The sequence below is a fragment of the Gorilla gorilla genome, chromosome 20, assembly GCF_029281585.2.
Source record: "Gorilla gorilla gorilla isolate KB3781 chromosome 20, NHGRI_mGorGor1-v2.1_pri, whole genome shotgun sequence".
Classification (NCBI taxonomy): domain Eukaryota; kingdom Metazoa; phylum Chordata; class Mammalia; order Primates; family Hominidae; genus Gorilla; species Gorilla gorilla.
This window is the reverse complement of record NC_073244.2, coordinates 16,515,995-16,538,452: the sequence shown is the minus strand read 5'-3', so window position 1 is coordinate 16,538,452 and position 22,458 is coordinate 16,515,995. Positions and strand designations below refer to the sequence as shown.

General features: G+C 53.3%; 1 protein-coding gene across 4 annotated transcripts; it reads left to right on the top strand.

Moving 5' to 3' along the window:
* Positions 1–1,860: 1,860 nt before the first annotated feature.
* On the top strand, positions 1,861–19,268 carry KEAP1 (kelch like ECH associated protein 1). Of its 4 annotated transcripts, none has more exons than XM_055371738.2 (6): positions 1,861–2,176; positions 5,314–5,999; positions 13,146–13,831; positions 15,532–15,737; positions 16,017–16,193; positions 18,575–19,268. In XM_055371738.2, the coding sequence occupies exons 2-6, from the start codon at positions 5,361–5,363 to the stop codon at positions 18,739–18,741; spliced, it is 1,875 nt and encodes a 624-aa protein (XP_055227713.1). In that variant the 5' UTR covers positions 1,861–2,176; positions 5,314–5,360; the 3' UTR covers positions 18,742–19,268. The 4 variants fall into 4 exon arrangements, with proteins under 4 accessions (XP_055227713.1, XP_055227712.1, XP_055227711.1 ...); XM_055371737.2 differs by having other exon boundaries at positions 1,899–2,324; XM_055371736.2 differs by lacking the exon at positions 1,861–2,176 and adding an exon at positions 2,188–2,721.
* Positions 19,269–22,458: the final 3,190 nt, after the last annotated feature.

Genomic DNA, 22,458 nt, shown 5'->3' with positions numbered 1-22,458 from the left:
TGGTCTCGAACTCCTAACCTCAGGTGATCCACCCGTCTTGGCCTACCAAAGTGCTAGGATTACAAGCATGAGCCACCGCGCCTGGCCTCTGTATCTTTTAAAAATAATTATAATTTGGATGAAATTTAGATGATTTTTTTTTTTTTTTTTTTTTTTTTTTTTTGAGACAGAGTCTCACTCTGTTGCACAGGCTGGAGTGTGGTGGCGCGATCTCTGCTCACTGCAACCTCTCCCTCCCGGGTTCAAGCAATTCTCTGCCTCAGCCTCCCGAGTAGCTGGGATTACAGGCGCCGGCCACCACGCCCGGTTAATTTTTGTATTTTTAGTAGAGATGGGGGTTTCACCATGTTGGCCAGGCTGGTCTTGAACTCCTGATCTCGTGATCCACCCGCCTCGGCTCCCAAAGTGCTGGGATTACAGGTGTGAGCCACCGCACCCAGCCTAGATGAATTCTTTAAAATAAACTTACATACATTTATTTAAAAGTTAACGTTACATGATAAACGGTGTGCATGACAAATCAGTATCCCCAGTCATGAAAAATAGCAATGGTTTCTGTCTCTTGGGCGCCAGCATTCGCATTTAGTATTTTTATTTTTTATTTACTTACTTATTTTTTTGAGTCAGAGCCTCGCTCTGTGGCCCAGGCTGGAGTGCAGTGGGGTGATCTTGGCTCACTGCATGCTCCGCCTCCCGGGTTCACGCCATTCTCCTGCCTCAGCCTCCTGTGTAGCTGGGACTACAGGCGCCCGCCACCACGCCCGGCTAATTTTTTGTATTTTTAGTAGAGACGGGGTTTTATCATGTTAGCCAGGATGGTCTCGATCTCCCAACCTCGTGATCTGCCTGCCTCGGCCTCCCAAAATGCTGGGATTACAGGTGTGAGCCACCGCGTCCGGCCCCGCATTTAGTCTTAATGATAATCTGGTAGGTAGGTGCTATTATATTATTACTTTTTATAGAGAGGAAACTGAACCATAGAGAACTAAGTAAGCGCCCACGGGCACTGAGCTGGTAAGAGGCAGATCCAGGGTTTGAACCCCCCAAAGACGGGTGCCATGCGCCTCTTGATAGGAAGTAAATCAAAAATAAAGACAAGGAAGGCCGGGTGCGGTGGCTCACGCCTGTAATCCCAACACTTTGGGAGGCCGAGGCGGGCGGATCATGAGGTCAGGGGTTTGAGACCATCCTGGCCAACATGGTGAAATCCCATCTATACTAAAAATACAAAAAATTAGCTGGGCATGGTGGTGGGCGCCTGTAATCCCAGCTACTCGGGAGGCTGAGGCAGAATTTTTTGAACCCGGGAGGCGGAGGTTACAGTGAGCCAAGATCGAGCTACTGCACTCCAGCCCAGGTGACAGTGAGAGACTCTGTCTCAATTAAAAAAAAAAAAAAAAAGACAAGGAAAACCTGGGGCCTGGGCACAGCGCCTCACACCTATAATCCCAGAACTTTGGGAGGTCAATGGAGTCAGGATCTCTTAAACCCAGATGTTCAAGACCAGCCTGGGCAACATCGCGAGACCCCATCTCTACAGAAAAACAAACAAAAACTAAAAATTAGCCGGGTGTGGTGGCGCGTGTCTGTGGTCCCTGCTACTCAGGAGGCTGAGGTGGGAGGATCGCTTGAGGCCAGGAGCTCGAGGCTGCAGTGAGCCGCGATTGCGCCACTGCACTCCAGCCTGGGCGTGCAGATCAGAGCGAGACCTTGTCTCTACAGAAAAAAAAAAAAAAAAAAAAAAAAAAAGAAAGAAAGAAAGAAAGAAAGAAAAGAAAACCTAGCGAGGTAGACAATTTTCCCTAGATCCTGCGGCCGCCGGACCACGAGGCCGGCGCTGTGCGTTGTTAAAAGGAGAATAGCAGATGGTGGCGCGCAGCCCCGCGAGGAGACATCCAGCAACGAAATCGGGAGATGGAAGGGGCAGTGAGAAGGGGGGCCTGGCTGTGCGCCCCCGCCCGATGCCCCACTCCTCGCCGACGGGCGCCGGGCACCTGCGGGAAGGGCGGGAGAATCGCCGCTCCTTTCCCGCCGCGCCCTTTCCGCCCTCTCCCCGCCTCCTTTTCGGGCGTCCCGAGGCCGCTCCCCAACCGACAACCAAGACCCCGCAGGCCACGCAGCCCTGGAGCCGAGGCCCCCCGACGGCGGAGGCGCCCGCGGGTCCCCTACAGCCAAAGTAAGGCAGGAATCTCCTGGACTGGGTAGCGGCCCCCCGGCTTCCCGGAAGCGCAGTGCGCGGGTGGCATCACCGTGCCCGGAGCCCCTGCGCGCCCCGGCCATCCCCACCCCGAGGGACCCCCTACGGAGGCGACCTGGGGGCTGAGGTGAGCGCTTGGGCAGCAGCGACGGGGAGGGGTGTCCACCCCACCCCTGGTGCGGGCCGGGGCGCGCAGGCCTGGAACTCGGGGTTCAGACTCCCCGCGACTCGGACCACGCGGCTAAGCGCGCTCAGGGTCGCGTGCCCCCGCCCCGCCGCCATGCTGGGCGCCGTGGTGGCCGCGCAGCTAGGCGACAGCAGGCGTGGGCGGGGGTGGGGGAGCGGCCCCTCAGCGGTCCCTACCGCCTGAGGCCAGGGCCCGGGGACTTTTATTGTGACACGGCGGGCGCCCGGCTCTGCTTAGTCATGGTGACCTGCGCGCGCTCCGCGCCTCCCCCACGCGCAGCGATGGAGGCGCCGGGGCTCGGGCGGTGGAGGCGGAGCCGGAGCGCGGCCATGGCGGGGTGAGTGAGGCGGGATGTGCCCGGGCTGCGGGCATCGCGGGCCGCGAGCGCCCCTGCGGCCGTGCCCGGAGACCAGGAAAACGGGCGCCACGGCCCAGGGCGCCTCCGAGTTCCCCGCCAGGACTCGGAGGGCCAGGAGGGCGCGGCCTGGGTGGATCTTTTTGTTGGACGGCGCAACTCTCGGGGTGGCCCGGGAGCGGCGGAAACCGAGCGAGAGAACCAGGAGGCGCTGCGCAGACGGAGGCCCGGGGGCTCCGAGGCGTTGAGGGGCTCGATCTGCGTCCTGGGGTTGGCAGCCGAGAGGCCGCGGTGGGGTCACTTCCTCGCCTCACTGGGCCTGGTGGAGGCTCAGGAGGGGCATGCGCAGTTGCCCACTTGCCGCTTTGTAGGGTGGGGGAAGTGCCCGGTGCCCAAGGGGCATTGTTGACCGATTGGCCAAAGACCAAGAGGCAAACCCAGGGCCTTGGCACCAGAGTGGGGGCCGAGTGGCACCCAGGGAGGGTGGAGGAGGCCGCTCTGGCAGGCACGGTGGCAGGGCAGTTAGCCAACCACCCGTTTATTGACCCCTGCGCTGTGCCAGGCCCCAGGCGAGAGGCACAGGAGAGGGTTGGCCCGACGCCGACCTACATAGGTCTCCCTGCCATTTGAGGCGCTGGGGCCGGGGACGAGAGACAGTCGATCAACAGACAAGCAAAGGAGGTCATTTCAGTTCCTGACAAGCGCAGCGATGACAATAAAACAGGGAAGAGGAGACTTTGAGTTGAGTCCCAGAAAGAGGGGAGTGAGAACTTGCAGATCCACTTGTGGGGAGCCACTTGGAGATCCCCCACTCCTTTCGAAACATAACTCACGTCTGGGCACAGCAGCCCATGCCTGTAATCCCAGCATTTTGGGAGGTGGAGGAGGGGGATCACTTGAGGCCAGGAGGTTGAGACCACCCTGGCCAACATGGTGAAATCCCATCTCTACTAAAAATACAAAAAATTAGCCCATCGTGGTGGCTGGTGCCTGTAATCCCAGCTACTCAGGAGGCCGAAGTATGAGAATATCTTTTTTTTTTTTTTTGAGATGGAGTCTTGTTCTGTCACCCAGGCTGGAATGCAGTGGCGTGATCTCGGCTCACTGCAAGCTCTGCTTCCTGGGTTCACGCCTTTCTCCCGCCTCAGCCTCCCATGTAGCTGGGACTACAGGCGCCCGCCGCCACACCCGGCTAATTTTTTGTATTTTTAGTAGAGATGGGGTTTCACCATGTTAGCCAGGATGGTCTCGATCTTCTGATCTTGTGATCCGCCTGCCTCGGCCTCCCAAAGTGCTGGGATTACAGGTGTGAGCCACCACGCCCGGTCGAGAATATCTTGAACTCGGGAGGCAGAGGTTGCAGTGAGCCAAGATCGCACCACTGTACTCCAGCCTGGGCAACAGAGCGAGACTCTGTCTCGAAAAACAAAACACAAAACACATAACTCATCTCCTGGCCCTCCAGGCTCCAGGGGTTTCCATGAAACCCTTCCTTAAGTCCTTAGCTCTCACTGCACTCCTTCCCAATTCTCCAGATTGACTGTCTCAGCCTCTGAGCCACTGCACTTGCTGTTTCCTCTGCCTGGAAAACTACTCCCCAGCCTCCCACTTTATAATAATTTTCATCCTTGTCTCAGCTCCAACCTCACCTTCTCAAAGAGGCTTGGTCTGCCAGATTTTAAAAAACTGCACCCCGGGTCAGGCATGGTGGCTTACGCCTGTAATCCCAGCACTTCGGGATGCCAAGGCGGGCGGATCACTTGAGGTCAGGAGTTTGAGACCAGCCTGGCCAACATGGCGAAACCCAGTCTCTACTAAAAATACAAAAACTAGCCGGGTGTGGTGGCAGACGCCTGTAGTCCCAGCTACTCGGGAGGCTGAGGCAGGAGGATCGCTTGAACCTGGGAGGCGGAGGTTGCAGTGAGCCAAGATCGAGCCACTGCACTCCAGCCTGGGTGACAGACACTCCATCTGAAAAAGAAAAAAAAAAGCAAACAAACTGCACCCGATTCTCACGTTGTCACAATGCTGTTGTAATTTTCTTCATGAAGCTGTTTTTCCAGGTCTTGCTTATTTTAGTTTATGATTGCTCCTCTCCGCAGTTGTCAGCTCTGGCAGGGTAGGATTTTTGTGTGTTTTGCTCACTGCTGTGTCTTCAGCACCCAGATCAGTGCCTGGCATACAGTAGGTGCCCAGTAAATGGTGAGGCAAATGAAGGAATGAGCTCAACATGCTCTAGAAAGGGAAAGGCCGCCAGATTGCTGAAGCAGAGTGATCAAAGGGAAGAGGTGGCAGGGGCTAATTGCGTAGGGCTTTGCAGGCTGTTGAGGAGTTCAGTTTTACTAGGTACTGTGGGAGGCATTGGAGGATCCAGCGCAGGGGAGAGACATGACTTCATGTATGTTTTAAGGGTCGATCAGGTCGGGGAAGTTTGCAAGTTTGCAAATGGATTCTGCTTTACCTACTTTGCAGGAAAACTGACCTAGGAATTGCTTTATCTTGCAAAACGAGGCCTGGCAGGTTGCTGGCCCAGCCCCAACCCCTGCCCCCTGCCCTGTGCTCTCTCCCCTCCAGGTCCCTGAGTGCCAGAGGTGGTGGTGTTGCTTATCTTTTGGAACCCCATGCAGCCAGATCCCAGGCCTAGCGGGGCTGGGGCCTGCTGCCGATTCCTGCCCCTGCAGTCACAGTGCCCTGAGGGGGCAGGGGACGCGGTGATGTACGCCTCCACTGAGTGCAAGGCGGAGGTGACGCCCTCCCAGCATGGCAACCGCACCTTCAGCTACACCCTGGAGGATCATACCAAGCAGGCCTTTGGCATCATGAACGAGCTGCGGCTCAGCCAGCAGCTGTGTGACGTCACACTGCAGGTCAAGTACCAGGATGCACCGGCCGCCCAGTTCATGGCCCACAAGGTGGTGCTGGCCTCATCCAGCCCTGTCTTCAAGGCCATGTTCACCAACGGGCTGCGGGAGCAGGGCATGGAGGTGGTGTCCATTGAGGGTATCCACCCCAAGGTCATGGAGCGCCTCATCGAATTCGCCTACACGGCCTCCATCTCCATGGGCGAGAAGTGTGTCCTCCACGTCATGAACGGCGCTGTCATGTACCAGATCGATAGCGTTGTCCGTGCCTGCAGTGACTTCCTGGTGCAGCAGCTGGACCCCAGCAATGCCATTGGCATCGCCAACTTCGCTGAGCAGATTGGCTGTGTGGAGTTGCACCAGCGTGCCCGGGAGTACATCTACATGCATTTTGGGGAGGTGAGCGGGGAAGTGGGGCTGGAGGCAGTGTCAGGAGAAGGACCAGGGATGGACGAGTGCTCATCACTGTCTCCCCTTGAGATGTCAAGGCAGGAAACTGGAGAAAAAGGAGGTTCTGGGCTGGGTATGGTGATGTAGTCCCCACAGTTTGAGGGGCCGAGGCGGGGGGATTGCTTCAGGCCAAGAGTTCAAGACCAGCCCAGGCAACATAATGACACCCTGTCTCTAAACAAACAAACACACAAAAAACAACTGGGGCCAGGCGTGGTGGCTCATGCCTGTAATCCCAGCACTTTGGGAGGCCGAGGTGGGTGGATCACCTGAGGTAAGGAGTTCAAGACCAGCCTGGCCAACATAGCTAAAACCCATCTCTACTAAAAATATAAAAATTAGCCAGGACTGGTGGCGGGCGCCTGTAGTCCCAGCTGCTCAGGAGGCTGAGGTAGGAGAATTGCTTGAACCAAGAGGTGGAGGTTGCAGTGAGCCGAGATCGAGCCACTGCACTCCAGCTTGCGCGACAGAGCAAGACTCAGTTTCAAAAAAAAAAAAATTAAAAAACAACTGGGGTTCTGAGTTCCTTGTCTACACATGTGGGGAGACTGGTGAACAGCTGGGGAAGGTGAGGTCTTCATATGTCTCTGGGCTCCCTGGTTTCTCTGGGGTCAAAGGCGGGGCAGAGTGCAGTGAACAGCAGCCAAATCCTAAGGTAGCCCAGCCTTTCGGGCAGTCAGCAAATGTTTATTGGACACCCGTGACAGGCTGCAAGCTGTAAGTCTGAACCTTAGTCATGTTTTCTTTGGTCCACACAATGTCCTTATACTGTTTTTGGTTTCGTTTTCGTTTCTCAGTGAAGGAAATTATCTATAGAAATTGACAAGAGAGGGCAGGGCCCAGTGGCTCACGCCTGTAATCCCAGCACTTTGGGAGGCTGAGGCGGGTGGCTCACCTGAGGTCAGGAGTTTGAGACCAGCCTGACCAATATGGTGAAACCCCATCTCTAATAAAAATACAAAAAAAGAAAACTAGACGGGTGTAGTGGCATGTGACTATAATCCCTGCTACTCGAGAGGCTGAGACAGGAGAATCGCTTGAACCGGGGAGGTGGAGGTTGCAGTGAGCCGAGATCGCACCATTGCACTCCAGCCTGGGCAACAGAGCAAGACTCTGTCTCAAAAAAAAAAAAAAAAAAAAAGCCTGGGCGCGGTGGCTCATGCCTATAATCCCAGCACTTTGGAAGGCCGAGGTGGGCAGATCACCTGAGGTCGGGAGTTCAAGACCAGCCTGACCAACATGGAGAAACCACGTCTGTATTAAAAATGCAAAATTAGCCTGGCATGGTGGCTCATGCTTGTAATCCCAGCTACTCAGGAGGCTGAGGCAGGAGAATCGCTTGAACCCGGGAGGCGGAGGTTGCAGTGAGCTGAGATTGCGCCATTGCACTCCAGCCTGGGCAATAAGAGCGAAACTCTGTCTCAAAAAAAAAAAAAGTTTTTGAAGAGATGAGGTCTTGCTCTGTCCCCAGGCTGGAGTACAGTGGTGCCATCATAGCTCACTGTAGCCTCCAACTCTTGGGCTCAAGGAGGCCTCCTATCTCAGCCTCCTGAGTAGCTGGGACTATAGGTATGCAGCACCACACATGGCTAATTTTTTAGTTTTTAAATTTTTTTGTAGAGACAGGGTCTTGCTATGTTGCTGAGACTGGTCTCGAACCTCCTGGCTTTGAACAATCCTCTGGCTTTGGCCTCCCATAGTGTTGGGACAGGTATGAAGCACCACACCAGCACCAGGCCAAGAAGTGTTTATTGAGCACTTGCTGTGGGCCAGCCCCTGTTCTAAGTGATTTACGTCCTTTGCATCATTGACTGTTCCCAACCGTCCTATGAGGCAGTACTACCCTTCGGCCTAGGCAAGCAGGGCAGTGCCCCAGGCCCTAAGCCTTTGGGAGTCCCATGTCTTGGTGTTCCTTCCTGGAACTTTTTTAAGTCCCCCACTGGCTGGTACCAGCTGGGATGGATGTTATACTGATCTCTATTTCTCTCCTTCAGGGATAGATTCTTTCCTACCCTCCGTGTTACATGTGGGGCTGATCAGACGCCCCAGGGCTCTCTGGCGTTAGTCCTAGGGCCTGCAGCTTCTAGGAAAGTGGTCTATGCAGTAGGAGAAACATATACAGCGTTTCTTTCTTGTGTTTGTATGAACATGGGGTACTAGATTAAAATTGATTACATAGACAAGTGCCTGACAACTTTTTTTTTTTTTTTTTTTGAGACAGAGTCTCACTCTGTCACCCAGGCTGGCATGCAGTGGCACTGTATTGGCTCACTGCAACCTCCATCTCCTGGGTTCAAGCAGTTCTCCTGCCTCAGCCTCCCAAGTAGCTGGGATTACAGGTGCCTACCACTATGCCCAGCTAATTTTTTAAAAATATTTTTAGTACAGATGGGGTTTCACCATGTTGGCCAGGCTGGTCTCGAACCCCTGAGCTCAGGTGATCTGCCTGCCTTGGCCTCCCTAAGTGTGCTGGGATTACAGGCATGAGACACTGCACTCACGCCCGCCCCCCACCCCCCAGTCCTTTTCTGTTTTTGAGACTGAGTCTGGCTCTATCGCCCAGGCTGAAGTGCAGTGGCAAGATTTCGGCTCACTGCAAGCCTCCACGTCCTGGGTTCAAGCGATTCTCATGCCTCAGCCTCCGAAGTAGCTGGGATTACAGGTGTGCACCACCACGCTGGCTAATTTTTGTATTTTTAGTAGAGACAGGGTTTCACCATGTTGGCCAGGTTGATCTGGAACGCTTTACCTCACGTGATCTGCCCACCTCAGCCTCCCAAAGTGTTGGGATTACAGGCTTGAGCCACCGCGCCCAGCCTCTTTTTTTTTTTTTTTTTTTTTTTTTTTCTGGGGGGGACAGAGTCTCACTCTGTCATCAGGCTGGAGTATAGTGGCATGATCTTGGCTCACTGCAACCTCCACCTCTCGGGTTCAAGTGATTCTCATTCCTCAGCCTCCCAAGTAGCTGGGATTATAGGCATGTGTCACCATGCCCAGATAATTTTTGTATTTTTTGTAGAGATGGGGTTTCACCATGTTGGTCAGGCTGGTCTTGAACTCCTGACCTCAAGTGATCCGCCCGACTTGGCCTCCCAAAGTGCTGGGATTACATGTGTGAGCCACCGTACCTGGCCTTTTTTTTTTTTTTTAATTTTTTTTAGAGACATGGTCTCACTCTGTCACCCAGGCTGGACTTCAGTGGCACGATCTCTGCTTATCACAAACTCCAGCTCCTGGGCTCAAGTGATCCTCCCACCTCAGTCTCCTGAGTAGCTGAGACTACAGGCATGAGCTACCATGCTTGGCTAATTTTTATATCTTTTCTTGGTAGAGATGAGGTCTCGCTATGTTGCCCAGGCTGGTCTTAAACTCCTGGGCTCAAGCAATCTTCCCGCCTTGGTCTCCCAAAGTACCAGGATTACAGGCGTGAGCCACCACACCTGGCTACAAGAAATATTTATCCAGGGCTCTGTATACCCTAGAAGTAGCCTTACTTTGAGGTGGCCATTAATATAATCCCATTTTACAGAGGAGGAAAACCAAGGCATGGAGCATTTCAGAGATTTGCCCAAGTTACACACCTACGAAGTGGTCGGATCAAAATTCCAACTCATGCTGGTTTCTTCGGAGCTTCCACTTTTTTTTTTTTTTTTTTTGGAGATGGAGTCTCACTCTGTTGCTCAGGCTGGAGTGCAGTGGCGCAATCTCAGCTCACTGCAATCTCTGCCTCCTGGGTTCAAGCGATTCTCCTGCCTCAGCCTCCCCAAGACTGGTGTATTTTTTTTTGGGATTACAGGTGCCCACCACCACAGCTGGCTAATTTTTTTGTTTTTAGTAGAGACGGGGTTTCACCATGTTGGCCAGGCTGGTCTCGGACTTCTGACCTCAGGTGATCCGCCTGCTTTGGCCTCCCAAAGTTCTGGGATTACAGGTGGGAACCACGGTGCTGGCCCAGAGCTGTCACTTGTTTTTTTCCACAACATTCTATTGTGATTGCTTATTTTTTCCTTTTCTAGTCTATTTGCCATTTTAGAAAATGATTTCTTTTTAAAAAACAAGATGGGTGAGTTGGCTCGTGCGTATAATCTCAGTGCTTTGGGAGGCTGAGGCAGGAGAATCACATGAGCCCAGGAATTCGAGGTTACAGTGGCACCTCTGCACTCCACCATAGGTGACAGAGCAAGACCCTGTCTCTTAAAAAATAAACTCAGACATCCCATCTCTACTAAAAATACAAAAATTAGCTGGGTGTGGTTGTGCACGCCTGTAGTCCCAGCTACTCGGGAGGCTGAGGCTGAGGCAGAAGAATCATTTGAACCTGGAGACAGAGGTTGCAGTGAGCCGAGATCACACCACTGTATCCAGCCTGACGACAGAGTGAGACTCTGTCTCAAAAAAAAAAAAAAGAGGCCGGGCGCGGTGGCTCATGGCTGTAATGCCAGCCCTTTGGGAGGCCGAGGCAGGCGGATCACGAGGTCAGGAGATCGAGACCATCCTGGCTAACATGGTGAAACCCCGTCTCTACTAAAAATACAAAAAATTAGCTGGATATGGTGGTGGGCACCTGTAGTCCCAGCTACTCGGGAGGCTGAGGCAGGAGAATTGCGTGAACCTGGATGGCAGAGCTTGCAGTGAGGCAAGATCGTGCCACTGCACTCCAGCCTGGGCGACAGAGCGAGACTCCATCTCAAAAAAAAAAAAAAAGAAACAAACAGAAAACTCAGAGGCCAGGCGTGGTGGCTCAGGCCTGTAATCCCAGCACTTTGGGAGGCCGAGGCAGGCAGATCACCTGAGGTCAGGAGTTCAAGACCAGCCTGGTTAACACGGTGAAATCCCGTCTCTACTAAAAATACAAAAACAAAAATTAGCCGGGTGTGGTGGCAGGCGCCTGTAGTCCCAGCTACTCGGGAGGCTGAGGCAGGAGAATGGTGTGAACCCAGGAGGCAGAGCTTGCAGTGAGCCGAGATTGCACCCCTGCACTCCAGCCTGGGCGACAGAGCGAGACTCCATCTCAAAAAAAAAAAAAAAAAAAAAAAGCCAAGCCAGGTATGGTGATGCACACCTGTAATCCTCAGGAGGCTGAAGTAGGAGAATCATTTGAGCTCAAGAGTTTAAGACCAACGGCCGGACACGGTGGCTCATGCCTGTAATCCCAGCACTTTGGAAGGCAAGGGGGTGGGCCACTTGAAGTCAGGAGTTCCAGACCAACCTGGCCAACATGGTGAAACCCCGTCTCTACCATAAAAATATGAAAATTAGCTGTGCGTGGTGGCACACACCTGTAGTCCCAGCGACTCAGGAGGCTGAGGTGGGAAGATCGTTTGAGCCCAGGAGTTCAAGGCTACAGTGAGCTATGATTGTGCCACTGCACTACAGCCTAGGTGACAGAACAAAACTCTGTCTCAAAAGCAAAAACAGGCCGGGTCCGGTGGCTCACGCCTGTAATCCTAGCACTTAGGGAGGCTGAGATGGGCAGATCACCTAAGGTCAAGAGTTCAAGACTGGCCAGGCGCGGTGGCTCACGCTTGTAATCCCAGCACTTTGGGAGGCCGAGGCGGGCGGATCACGAGGTCAGGAGATTGAGATCATCCTGGCTAACACAGTCACCCCGTCTCTACTAAAAATACAAAAAATATTAGCCAGGCACGGTGGTGGGCCCCTGTAGTCCCAGCTACTCGGGAGGCTGAGGCAGGAGAATGGCGTGAACCCGGGAGGTGGAGCTTGCAGTGAACTGAGATAGCGCCACTGCAGTCCGGCCTGGGCAAAAGAGCGAGACTCTGTCTCAAAAAAAAAAAAAAAAAAGAGTTTGAGACCAGCCTGGCCAACATGAAGAAACGCCATGTCTACTAAAAATACATACTGAAACTCTGTCTCTACTAAAAATAAATACAAAAAAATGGCCGGGCGCGGTGGCTCACGCCTGTAATCCCAGCACTTTGGGAGGCTAAGGCGGGTGGATCACAAGGTCAGGAGATCGAGACCATCCTGGCTAACACGGTGAAACCCCATCTCTACTAAAAAAATACAAAAAAACTTAGCCGGGCGTGGTCGTGGGCGCATGTAGTCCCAGCTAATCGGGAGGCTGAGGCAGGAGAATGGCGTGAACCCAGGAGGCGGAGGTTGCAGTGAGCAGAGATCGCTCCACTGCACTCCAGCCTGGGCGACAGAGCGAGACTGTCTCGAAAAAAAAAAATTAGCTGCTCTGGAGGCACACTCCTGTAATCCTAGCTACTTGGGAGGCTGAGGCAGGAGAATCACTTGAACCTGGGTGGCGGAGGTTGCAGTGAAGCAAGATCACACCACTGCACTCCAGCTTGGGCAACAGAGTAAGACTCCATATCAAAATAAAATAAAATAAAATAAAAATTAACGGGGCACGGTGGTAGGTGCCTGTAATGTCATCTACTTGAAAGGCTGAGGCAGGAGAATTGCTTGAACCTGGGAGGCAGAGGTTGCAGTGAGCCTAGATCATGCCACTGCACTCCAGCCTGGGTGACAGAGTGAGACTCTGTCTCAAAAACCAAAGCCAAATGATACCCCAGGGTACACGATCTACTGCGTCTTTGCGCATTTTCCTGAGTCCTGATGACATACTTGGCACATCGTATTAACTCTTTTTTTCTTTTTTTCTTTGAGACAGAGTCTTGCTCTGTCGCCCAGGCTGGAGTGCAGTGGCGCAATATCGGCTCACTGCAACCTCCGCCTCCCGCCTCCCGGGTTCAAGCGATTCTTCTGCTTCAGCCTCCCGAGTAGCTGGGACTAGAGGCGTGTGCCACCACACCCGGGTAATTTTTGTATTTTTAGTAGAGATGGGGTTTCACCATATTGGCCAGGCTTGTCTCTCAACTCCTGACCTCGTGATCCGCCAGCCTCGGCCTCCCAAAGTGCTGGCATTACAGGCATGAGCCACCGCGCCCGGCAGGATTAACTCATGTAGTCATCACAATGTATGCGGTTCCTATTATTTGAATCCCCATTTAGCAGATAAGGAAGCTGAGACTGTCAGCGGCAGTGATAAGTTACTTGTCCCGGTCCTGCTTGGTGAGGTGTGGGGGTGACTGGGGAGTCAGCCCGTCCCACTGTCGCCCTCTGCAGGTGGCCAAGCAAGAGGAGTTCTTCAACCTGTCCCACTGCCAACTGGTGACCCTCATCAGCCGGGACGACCTGAACGTGCGCTGCGAGTCCGAGGTCTTCCACGCCTGCATCAACTGGGTCAAGTACGACTGCGAACAGCGACGGTTCTACGTCCAGGCGCTGCTGCGGGCCGTGCGCTGCCACTCGTTGACGCCGAACTTCCTGCAGATGCAGCTGCAGAAGTGCGAGATCCTGCAGTCCGACTCCCGCTGCAAGGACTACCTGGTCAAGATCTTCGAGGAGCTCACCCTGCACAAGCCCACGCAGGTGATGCCCTGCCGGGCGCCCAAGGTGGGCCGCCTGATCTACACCGCGGGCGGCTACTTCCGACAGTCGCTCAGCTACCTGGAGGCTTACAACCCCAGTGACGGCACCTGGCTCCGGTTGGCGGACCTGCAGGTGCCGCGGAGCGGCCTGGCCGGCTGTGTGGTGGGCGGGCTGTTGTACGCCGTGGGCGGCAGGAACAACTCGCCCGACGGCAACACCGACTCCAGCGCCCTGGACTGTTACAACCCCATGACCAATCAGTGGTCGCCCTGCGCCCCCATGAGCGTGCCCCGCAACCGCATCGGGGTGGGGGTCATCGATGGCCACATCTATGCCGTCGGCGGCTCCCACGGCTGCATCCACCACAACAGTGTGGAGAGGTGAGTGGCAGGGCCTGGGGGTGGGCTCGGAGGGTCCTGCTCCTGGCAAGTCCCAAGACACTGAGATCAGGGGATTCTTCCTGAGGCTGTTTCCTCTTCCTGTCTTCAGGGAGTGGAGGCCTCAGGATGAAGCTAAGCTCCTTGGAGAGTTCTAGTCAGTGACCTTGGATTCTGTGCCTGGGGCTGGGATATGGTTCCTTTGTGCGGATTTGGAAAATGTTCCATCAGTTTGAAATTGTTGGGCTAGGCACTGTGGCCCATACCTGTAATTCGGGACTTTGGGAGGCTGAGGTGGGAGGATTGCTTGAGTCCAGGAGACTACCCTGGGCAATAGAGTAAGACCCTGTCTCTCTTGCTCTGTTGCCCAGGCTGGAGTGCACTGGTGCCATCTTGGGTCACTGCAACCTCGCCTCCCAGGTTCAAGTGATTCTCCTGCCTCAGACCCTGGGGTAGCTGGGACTACAGGTACCCACCACCACGCCTGGTTAATTTTTGTATTTTTTGTAGAGATGGGGTTTCACCATGTTGGCCAGGCTGGTCTTGAACTCCTGTCCTCAAGAGATTCTCCCACCTCAGCCTCCCAAAGTGCTGCGATTACAGGCGTGAGCCACTGTGCCGGACCTAAAGGACTCTTTGAGCATCAAAGAGTGATGCTGAATGTGTGATTTCTCCTTTCTGAGACGTTATCTTGTTATCTGTGAAGTGGGGGATCTGGCTGAGCCACTAGGGGTTTATCAGATGTGTTTTTGAACTTGAGCAATTGATGGCTAGGAGGCTCAGTTTCGTCATTTGGAAAACGGAGTTGCTGATACCTCAATCCTTGGAGAACAACTGCAAGCACTAGAGTTCGAGTGGAGGTGGGCACGGTGGTGTGCACCTGTAGTCCCAGCTACTCAGGAGGCTGAGCCAGGAGGGTCCCTTGAGCCCAAGAGTTGGTAGCTGCAGGCTGGGTGCGGTGGCTCATGCCTGTAATCCCAGCCCTTTGGAAAGCTGAGGCAGGCAGATCACTTGAGGTCAGGTGTTCGAGACCAGCCTGGCCAACATGGCGAAACCCAATTTCTACTAAAAATACAAAAATTAGCCGGGCGTGGTGGTGGGTGCCTGTTATCCCAGCTACTTGTGAGGCTGAGGCTGAATAACTGCTTGAACCCAGGAGGTGGAGGTTGCAGTGAGCCATGCTCTCACCATTGCACTCCATCTCAAAAAAAAAAAAAAAAAGTTTGAAGCTTCAGTGATTGCACCACTGCACTCCAGCGTGGACAACAGAGCAAGACCCTGTCTCTTTTTTTCTTTTTTTTTTTTTGAGACGGAGTCTCACTCTGTTGCCCAGGTTGGAGTGCAGTGGCATGATCTCAGCTCGCTGCAACCTCCGCCTCCCAGGTTCAAGTGATTATCTCGCCTCAGCCTCCTGAGTAGCTGGGATTACAGGCACCTGCCATCACACCCAGCTAATTTTTGTACTTTTAGTAGAGACAGGGTTTTACCATGTTGGCCAGGCTGGTCTCAAACTCCTGAGCTCAGGTGATCCGCCCTTCTCGGCCTCCCAAAGTGCTGGGATTACAGGCATGAGCCATTGCGCCGGATGACCCCGTCTCTTTAAGGGGGAAAAAAAAAGGAAAAAAAAGAGTATCTGGCCCTTAAGTATTCCATGAAGGTCAGCTATAATGGCCATTGTCCCCATTTTTCTTACGCCCTTGCAGGTATGAGCCAGAGCGGGATGAGTGGCACTTGGTGGCCCCAATGCTGACACGAAGGATCGGGGTGGGCGTGGCTGTCCTCAATCGTCTGCTTTATGCCGTGGGGGGCTTTGACGGGACAAACCGCCTTAATTCAGCTGAGTGTTACTACCCAGAGAGGAACGAGTGGCGAATGATCACAGCAATGAACACCATCCGAAGCGGGGCAGGTGGGTGGGGACGGTAGGGAGGGGAGCACCCAGGAACACCCCCCACCATCCTGGGGTGAAACTGAGCCACGCCTGGGAGAGACCCCCTGTTGCAACCCTCATGCTGGGGTAACCACAGAAGCCCTGGATTCTGATAGAGTCCAAGCTTCTCTCTCTCCCCGCTTCATTTCTGAGGGTGAGAAGGGAGAGGAGAGAGGAAAGGTCTCCCTCAAGGAGGTGATGGCTGGGGTTCCCAAAGCCAGACCCCCAGAGTCACCTTCTCTGCATGGTGCCCTTTAGGCGTCTGCGTCCTGCACAACTGTATCTATGCTGCTGGGGGCTATGATGGTCAGGACCAGCTGAACAGCGTGGAGCGCTACGATGTGGAAACAGAGACGTGGACTTTCGTAGCCCCCATGAAGCACCGGCGAAGTGCCCTGGGGATCACTGTCCACCAGGGGAGAATCTACGTCCTTGGTGAGGCCCTGGGGGCGGGGAAGAGTCCAGACTAGCCCATCTTTTGTGGACTGCTTTTACTTTTGCTTTCTTTTTTTTTTTTTTTTTTTTTTTTAGAAACAAGGTCTCGCTCTGTTGCCCAGGCTGGAGTGCAGTGGTGTGATCACAGCTCGCTGGAGCCTCAACAGCCTGGGCTCCAGCCATCCTCCTGCCTCAGCCTCCCAAGTAGCAGGGACCACAGGCGCGCACCACCACACCCAGCTAATGTTTTTTTCTTTTGAGATGGTGTCTCACAGTGTTGCCCAGGCTGGAGTGCCATGGCATGATCTCAGCTCACTGCAACCTCCACCTCCTGGGTTCAAGCAATTCTCCTGTCTCAGCCTCCTGAGTAGCTGCGACTACAGGCACATGCCACTGCACCAGGCTAATTTTTTGTATTTTAGTAGAGACGGGGTTTCACCATGTTGGCCAGGCTGGTCTCGAACTCCTGACCTCGTGATCCACCTGCCTCGGCCTCCCAAAGTGCTAGGATTGGAGGCATGAGCCACCGCGCCCGGCCTGTTTTGTTTTTTTTTGTTTGTTTGTTTGTTTTTTTGAGACAGAGTCTCAGTCTGTTGCCAGGCTGGAGTGCAATGGCGCGATCTCAGCTCACTGCAACCTCCGCCTCCTGGTTTCAAGTGATTCTCCCCCATCAGCCTCCCAAGTAGCTGAGATTACAGGCGCCTGCCACTATCCCCAGCTAATTTTTGTATTTTAGTAGAGATGGGGTTTCACCATGTTGGTCAGGCTGGTCTTGAACGCCTGACCTCAGGTGATCTGCCCACCTCAGCCTCCCAAAGTGCTGGGATTACGGGTATGAGCCACCGCGCCCAGCTTAATGTTTTTATTTATTTTTATTTTATTTTATTTTATTTTTTTGAGACAGAGTTTTGCTCATGTTGCCCAGGCTGGAGTGCAATGGCGCAATCTTGGCTCACTGCAACCTCTGCTTCCCAGGTTCAAGTGATTGTCCTGTCTCAGCCTCCTGAGTAGCTGGGAATACAGGCACGTGCCACCACGCCTAGCTAATTTTTTTTTTTTTTTTTTGAGATGGAGTTTCGCTTTCGTTGCCTATGCTGGAGTGCAATGGCTCGATCTCAGCTCACTGCAACCTCTACCTGGCAGGTTCAAGCGATTTTCCTCCCTCGGCCTCCCGAGTAGCTGAGGTTACAGGCATGTGCCACCACACCCAGCTAATTTTGTATTTTTAGTAGAGAAGGGTTTTCTCCATGTTGGTCAGGCTAGTCTCGAACTCCTGACCTCAGGTGATCTGCCCGCCTCGGCCTCCCAGAGGGATGGGATTACAGGTGTGAGCCACCGTGCTCGGCCAATTTTGATTTTTAGTAGAGACGGGGTTTCACAATGTTAGCCAGGCTGGTCTTGAACTCCTGACCTCCGGTGATCCACCTGCCTCAGCCTCCGAAAGTCCTGGGATTACAGGCATGAGCCACTGTGCCCGGCCTTTATTTTATTTTATTTTTATTTATTTATTTTTTATTTTATTTATTTATTTATTTATTTTGAGGTGGAGTCTTGCTCTGTCACCTGGCTGGAGTGCAGTGGCACAATCTCAGCTCACTGCAACCTCCGCCTCCCGGGTTCAAGCAATTCTCCTACCTCAGTCTCCCAGGTAGCTGAGATTACAGGCGTGCATCACCAATCGCATCTAATTTTGTATTTTTAGTAGATACAGGGTTTCACTCTGTTGGCGAGGCTGGCCTCGAGCTCCTGATCTCAGGTGATCTGCCCGCCTCGGCCTCCCAAAGTGCTGGGATTGCAGGCATGAGCCACCGCGAATGGCCTATTTTCCTATTTTTATTTATTTATTCTGAGATAGGGTCTCACTCTGTTGCCTAGGCTAGAGTACAGTGGTGCAATCTCTGCTCACTGCAACCTCTGCCTCCCAGACTCAACTGATCCTCCCCACCTCAGCCTCCCTAATAGCTAGGACTACAGGCGCGCACCACCACGCCTGGCTAAATTTTTATGTTTTTTTGTAGAGATGGGGCTTCACCATGTTGCCCAGGCTGGTCTCAAACTCCTGGACTCAAGTGATCCACCCACCTCAGTCTCCCAAAGTGCTGGGATTATAAGCGTGAGCTACCATGCCTGGCCTTTTTTTTTTTTTTTTTTTTTTTTTTTTTTAGTAAGAGACTAAGGTTTTGTTATGTTGTCCAGGCTGGCCTCGAACTCCTGGCCTCAAGCAATCCTCCTGCCTCAGCCCTGCAAAGTGCTAGGATTATAGGCGTGAGCCACCACACCCGGCCTGCTTTTGAATCTCACAGCTGCGTCTCTCTCTTTCTGTCCCCTGCTCTTGGATGTGGTGTGACAGGTGGTGACCATCCCTTCTGTTCTTCCCGCAGGAGGCTATGATGGTCACACGTTCCTGGACAGTGTGGAGTGTTACGACCCAGATACAGACACCTGGAGCGAGGTGACCCGAATGACATCGGGCCGGAGTGGGGTGGGCGTGGCTGTCACCATGGAGCCCTGCCGGAAGCAGATTGACCAGCAGAACTGTACCTGTTGAGGCACTTTTGTTTCTTGGGCAAAAATACAGTCCAATGGGGAGTATCATTGTTTTTGTACAAAAACCGGGACTAAAAGAAAAGACAGCACTGCAAATAACCCATTTTCCGGGAAGGGAGGCCAGGATGCCTCAGTGTTAAAATGACATCTCAAAAGAAGTCCAAAGCGGGAATCATGTGCCCCTCAACGGAGCCCCGGGAGTGTCCAAGACAGCCTGGCTGGGAAAGGGGGTGTGGAAAGAGCAGGCTTCCAGGAGAGAGGCCCCCAAACCCTCTGGCTGGGTAATAGGCCTGGGTCGCACTCACCCATGCCGGCAGCTGTCACCGTGTGATTTATTCTTGGATACCTGGGAGAGGGCCAATGGGGGCCGCAGGGGGAGGCCCCCTCTGGAAATGTGGTTCCCAGGGATGGGCCTGTACATAGAAGCCACCGGATGGCACTTCCCCACCGGATGGACAGTTATTTTGTTGATAAGTAACCCTGTAATTTTCCAAGGAAAATAAAGAACAGACTAACTAGTGTCTTTCACCCTGGCTCTGGGCTGGAGGTCTGAAACCGGGGGCCAGAAAGGGCTCTTCTTCTGAAACACACTCGTCTTTGACTTAGGGCTGGTATTTGAAACCAGTTTGTAATCTTTGCCCATCGCATTTTGATATGTAGGGCATCTTTCTCCCCGTAGGCAAGCCGCACAGTTGTCCTTCAGTTTCAGCTGCCGTGGAAGACAAGCAGCTAATTCCTAGTCACATCTCCCAGGGCTCCCCAAGGTCTTTTTTTTTTTTTTTTTTTGAGATGGAGTTTTGCCCTTGTTGCCCAGGCTGGAGTGCGATGGCGGGATCTCAGCTCACTGCGACCTCTGCCTCCTAGGTTCAAGTGATTCTCCTGCCTCAGCCTCCCGAGTAGCTGGGATTACAGGCAGGTGCCACCCCACCTGGCTAATTTTGTATTTCAGTAGGATTTCTCCATGTTGGTGAGGCTGATCTCAACTCCTGACCTCAGGTGATCCACCCACCTTGGCCTCCCAAAGTGCTGGGATTACAGGCGTGAGCCACCGCACCTGGCCTTTCACTTGGTTAATCTTTATGAATATTTTAAGTTTCCCTTTCTTTTTTTTGAGACGGAGTCTTGCTCTGTCGCCCAGGCTGGAGTGCAGTGGCGCGATCTCAGCTCACTGCAAGCTCCGCCTCCCAGATTCACGCCATTCTGCTTCAGCCTCCCGAGTAGCTGGGACTACGGGCGTCAGCCACCTTGCTCAGCTAATTTTTTGTATTTTTTTTTAGTAGAGACGGGGTTTCACCATGTTGGCCAGGATGGTCTCGATCTCCTGACCTCCTGATCTGCCCGCCTTGGCCTCCCAAAGTGCTGGGATTACAGGCGTGAGCCACCGCCCAGCCTCTTTTTTTTTTTTTTTTGAGACAGAGTTTCGCTCTTGTTGCCCAGGCTGGAGTGCAATGGTGCGATCTTGGCTCACCGCAACCTCTGCCTCCCCGGTTCAAGCAATTCTCCTGCCTCAGCCTCCTGAGTAGCTGGGATTACAGGCATGCACCACCACGCCTGGCTAATTTTGTATTTTTAGTAGTGACGGGGTTTCTCCATGTTGGTCAGGTTGGTCTCGAACTTCTGACCTCAGGTGATCTGCCCACCTCGGCCTCCCAAAGTGCTGGGATTACAGGCGTGAGCCACCGCGCCTGGCCCTTAAGTTTCCTTTTTAAATGGTACATCCTCAAAGCCTTTCCTGACCCTTTAGTCTAAATTAGCCTCCACCTCATCATTCCTCATATCACTTACAACAATGTATGATATATTCATTTTGTAGTTGTAACATTAATATTCAACTTCCCAGTTAAGCTTTAAGCACCCTGAGAGCAGGGTCTACATCTGTTTTGTGCACCATCGGCATAAAGCCCCTCAAGAAATATTAGCCGATATATGTTATGTGAATATCACCTCAATAATTTTTTTTCTTTGTATTTTTTTGAGACAGAGTTTTACTCTTTTCCCCCAGGCTGGAGTGCAATGGCGCTATCTCAGCTCATTGCAACCTTTGCCTCCCGGGTTAAAGTAATTCTCCTGCCTCAGCCTCCCAAGTAGCTGGGATTACAGGCACCCACCACCATGCCTGGCTAATTTTTTTATTTTTAGTAGAGACGGAGTTTCACCATGTTGGCCAGGCTGGTCTCGAACGCCTGACCTCCGGTGATCCACCCGCCTCAGCCTCCCAAAGTGCTGGGATTACAGGCGTGAGTGAGCCACCGCACCTGACAATTTTTTTTAAATGTAAATCTGTGTGGAAGTGTCTCAAAAAATTAATATTGCCTCAGTGAATGAAATAATCAGCGATTTGTTTTGTCTGCCTTAACTGAGTATATATAAAAGTTGTTTAAAAATTTTGTATTTGGCCGGGCGTGGTGGCTCACGCCTGTAATCCCAGCACTTTGGTAGGCCAAGGTGGGCGGATCACGAGGTCAGGAGCTCGAGACCATCCTGGCTAACACGGTGAAACCCCGTCTCTACTAAAAATACAAAAAATTAGCCGGGCGTGGTGGCGGGCACCCATAGTCCCAGCTACTTGGGAGGCTGAGGCAGGAGAATGGCGTGAACCTGGGAGGCAAGAAAAAAAATTGTTGTTGACTGGCAAATTCTTTTTATTTATTTATTCTTTTTGAGATGGAGTCTCACTCTGTTGCCCAGGCTGGAATGCAGTGGTGTGATCTCGGCTCACTGCAACCTCCACCTGCTGGGTTCAAGCGATTCTCCTACCTCAGCCTCCTGAGTATCTGGGATTACAGGCGCATACCGCCACTCCCGGCTAATTTTTGTATTTTTTAGTAGAGGCGGGTTTTCACCATGTTGGCCAGGCTGGTCTCGAACTCCTGATCTTATATGATAACCTCGGCCTCCCAAAGTTCTGGGATTATGGGCGTGAGCCACCGCGCCCGGCCCTAAATGATTTCTCATGTGGCATAGTGAGTTCCTTCATCAGCTAGTTTCGGTTTCTTCCCATCTTCATGGGGTGAGCTGAGTCTTTTGCCTTCCCCTCTGCTCAACTGGGGCAAGGGAGCACAGGGGGTCTTTGGGCCTTCTATCTATGGGTGCCACAGAAGCCTTTGCAGGGGTCGGCCTTAAACTGGAAAGGAGGAAGGGACTGATCTCAGAAAAAGGGGGGATGACAGATCCCTTCTGAGTGTGGGGAGGACAACGATAGGAAACACTCTGGAAACGGGGGAACAGCACCAGGCCCCTTCTCGGGAAGAAGAAACAACGCTGGGGAGCCTTGAGGAAGGGGGGACGGCTCTGGCTCTGGGGTCTCCTCAGGAGGGGATAATGGCATGGGGGTCCCCGCCAGAAAGAGGGGATGATGTCCGGGTTTCCCGCGGGAAGAAAGGACAATGCGGTGCTGGCCATCAGGACAGGGGAGTGACAGCAGGGTCCGCTCAAGAAGGGCGGATGACGCCAGGATCCCCCTCAGGAAGTGAGGACGACTCTGGGGTCACTCAGAAAAAAAGGGATGACGCCAAGTGTCCCCTTCTGGAACGGGCGACTGGTGTCAGGATACTCTCAGGAAAAGGAGGACGACGCTGGGGTCTGCCGAAGAGACTAGGAACGACGTTGGGGCCACTCTCAAGACGTTGTGAGGCCTGGATCCCCTCACCGTTTCGGGGTCCGGGGCGCCCGCTATGGCTCTAGCGCTTTTGGCTCCGCACGCCTCACTTCGCTCAGC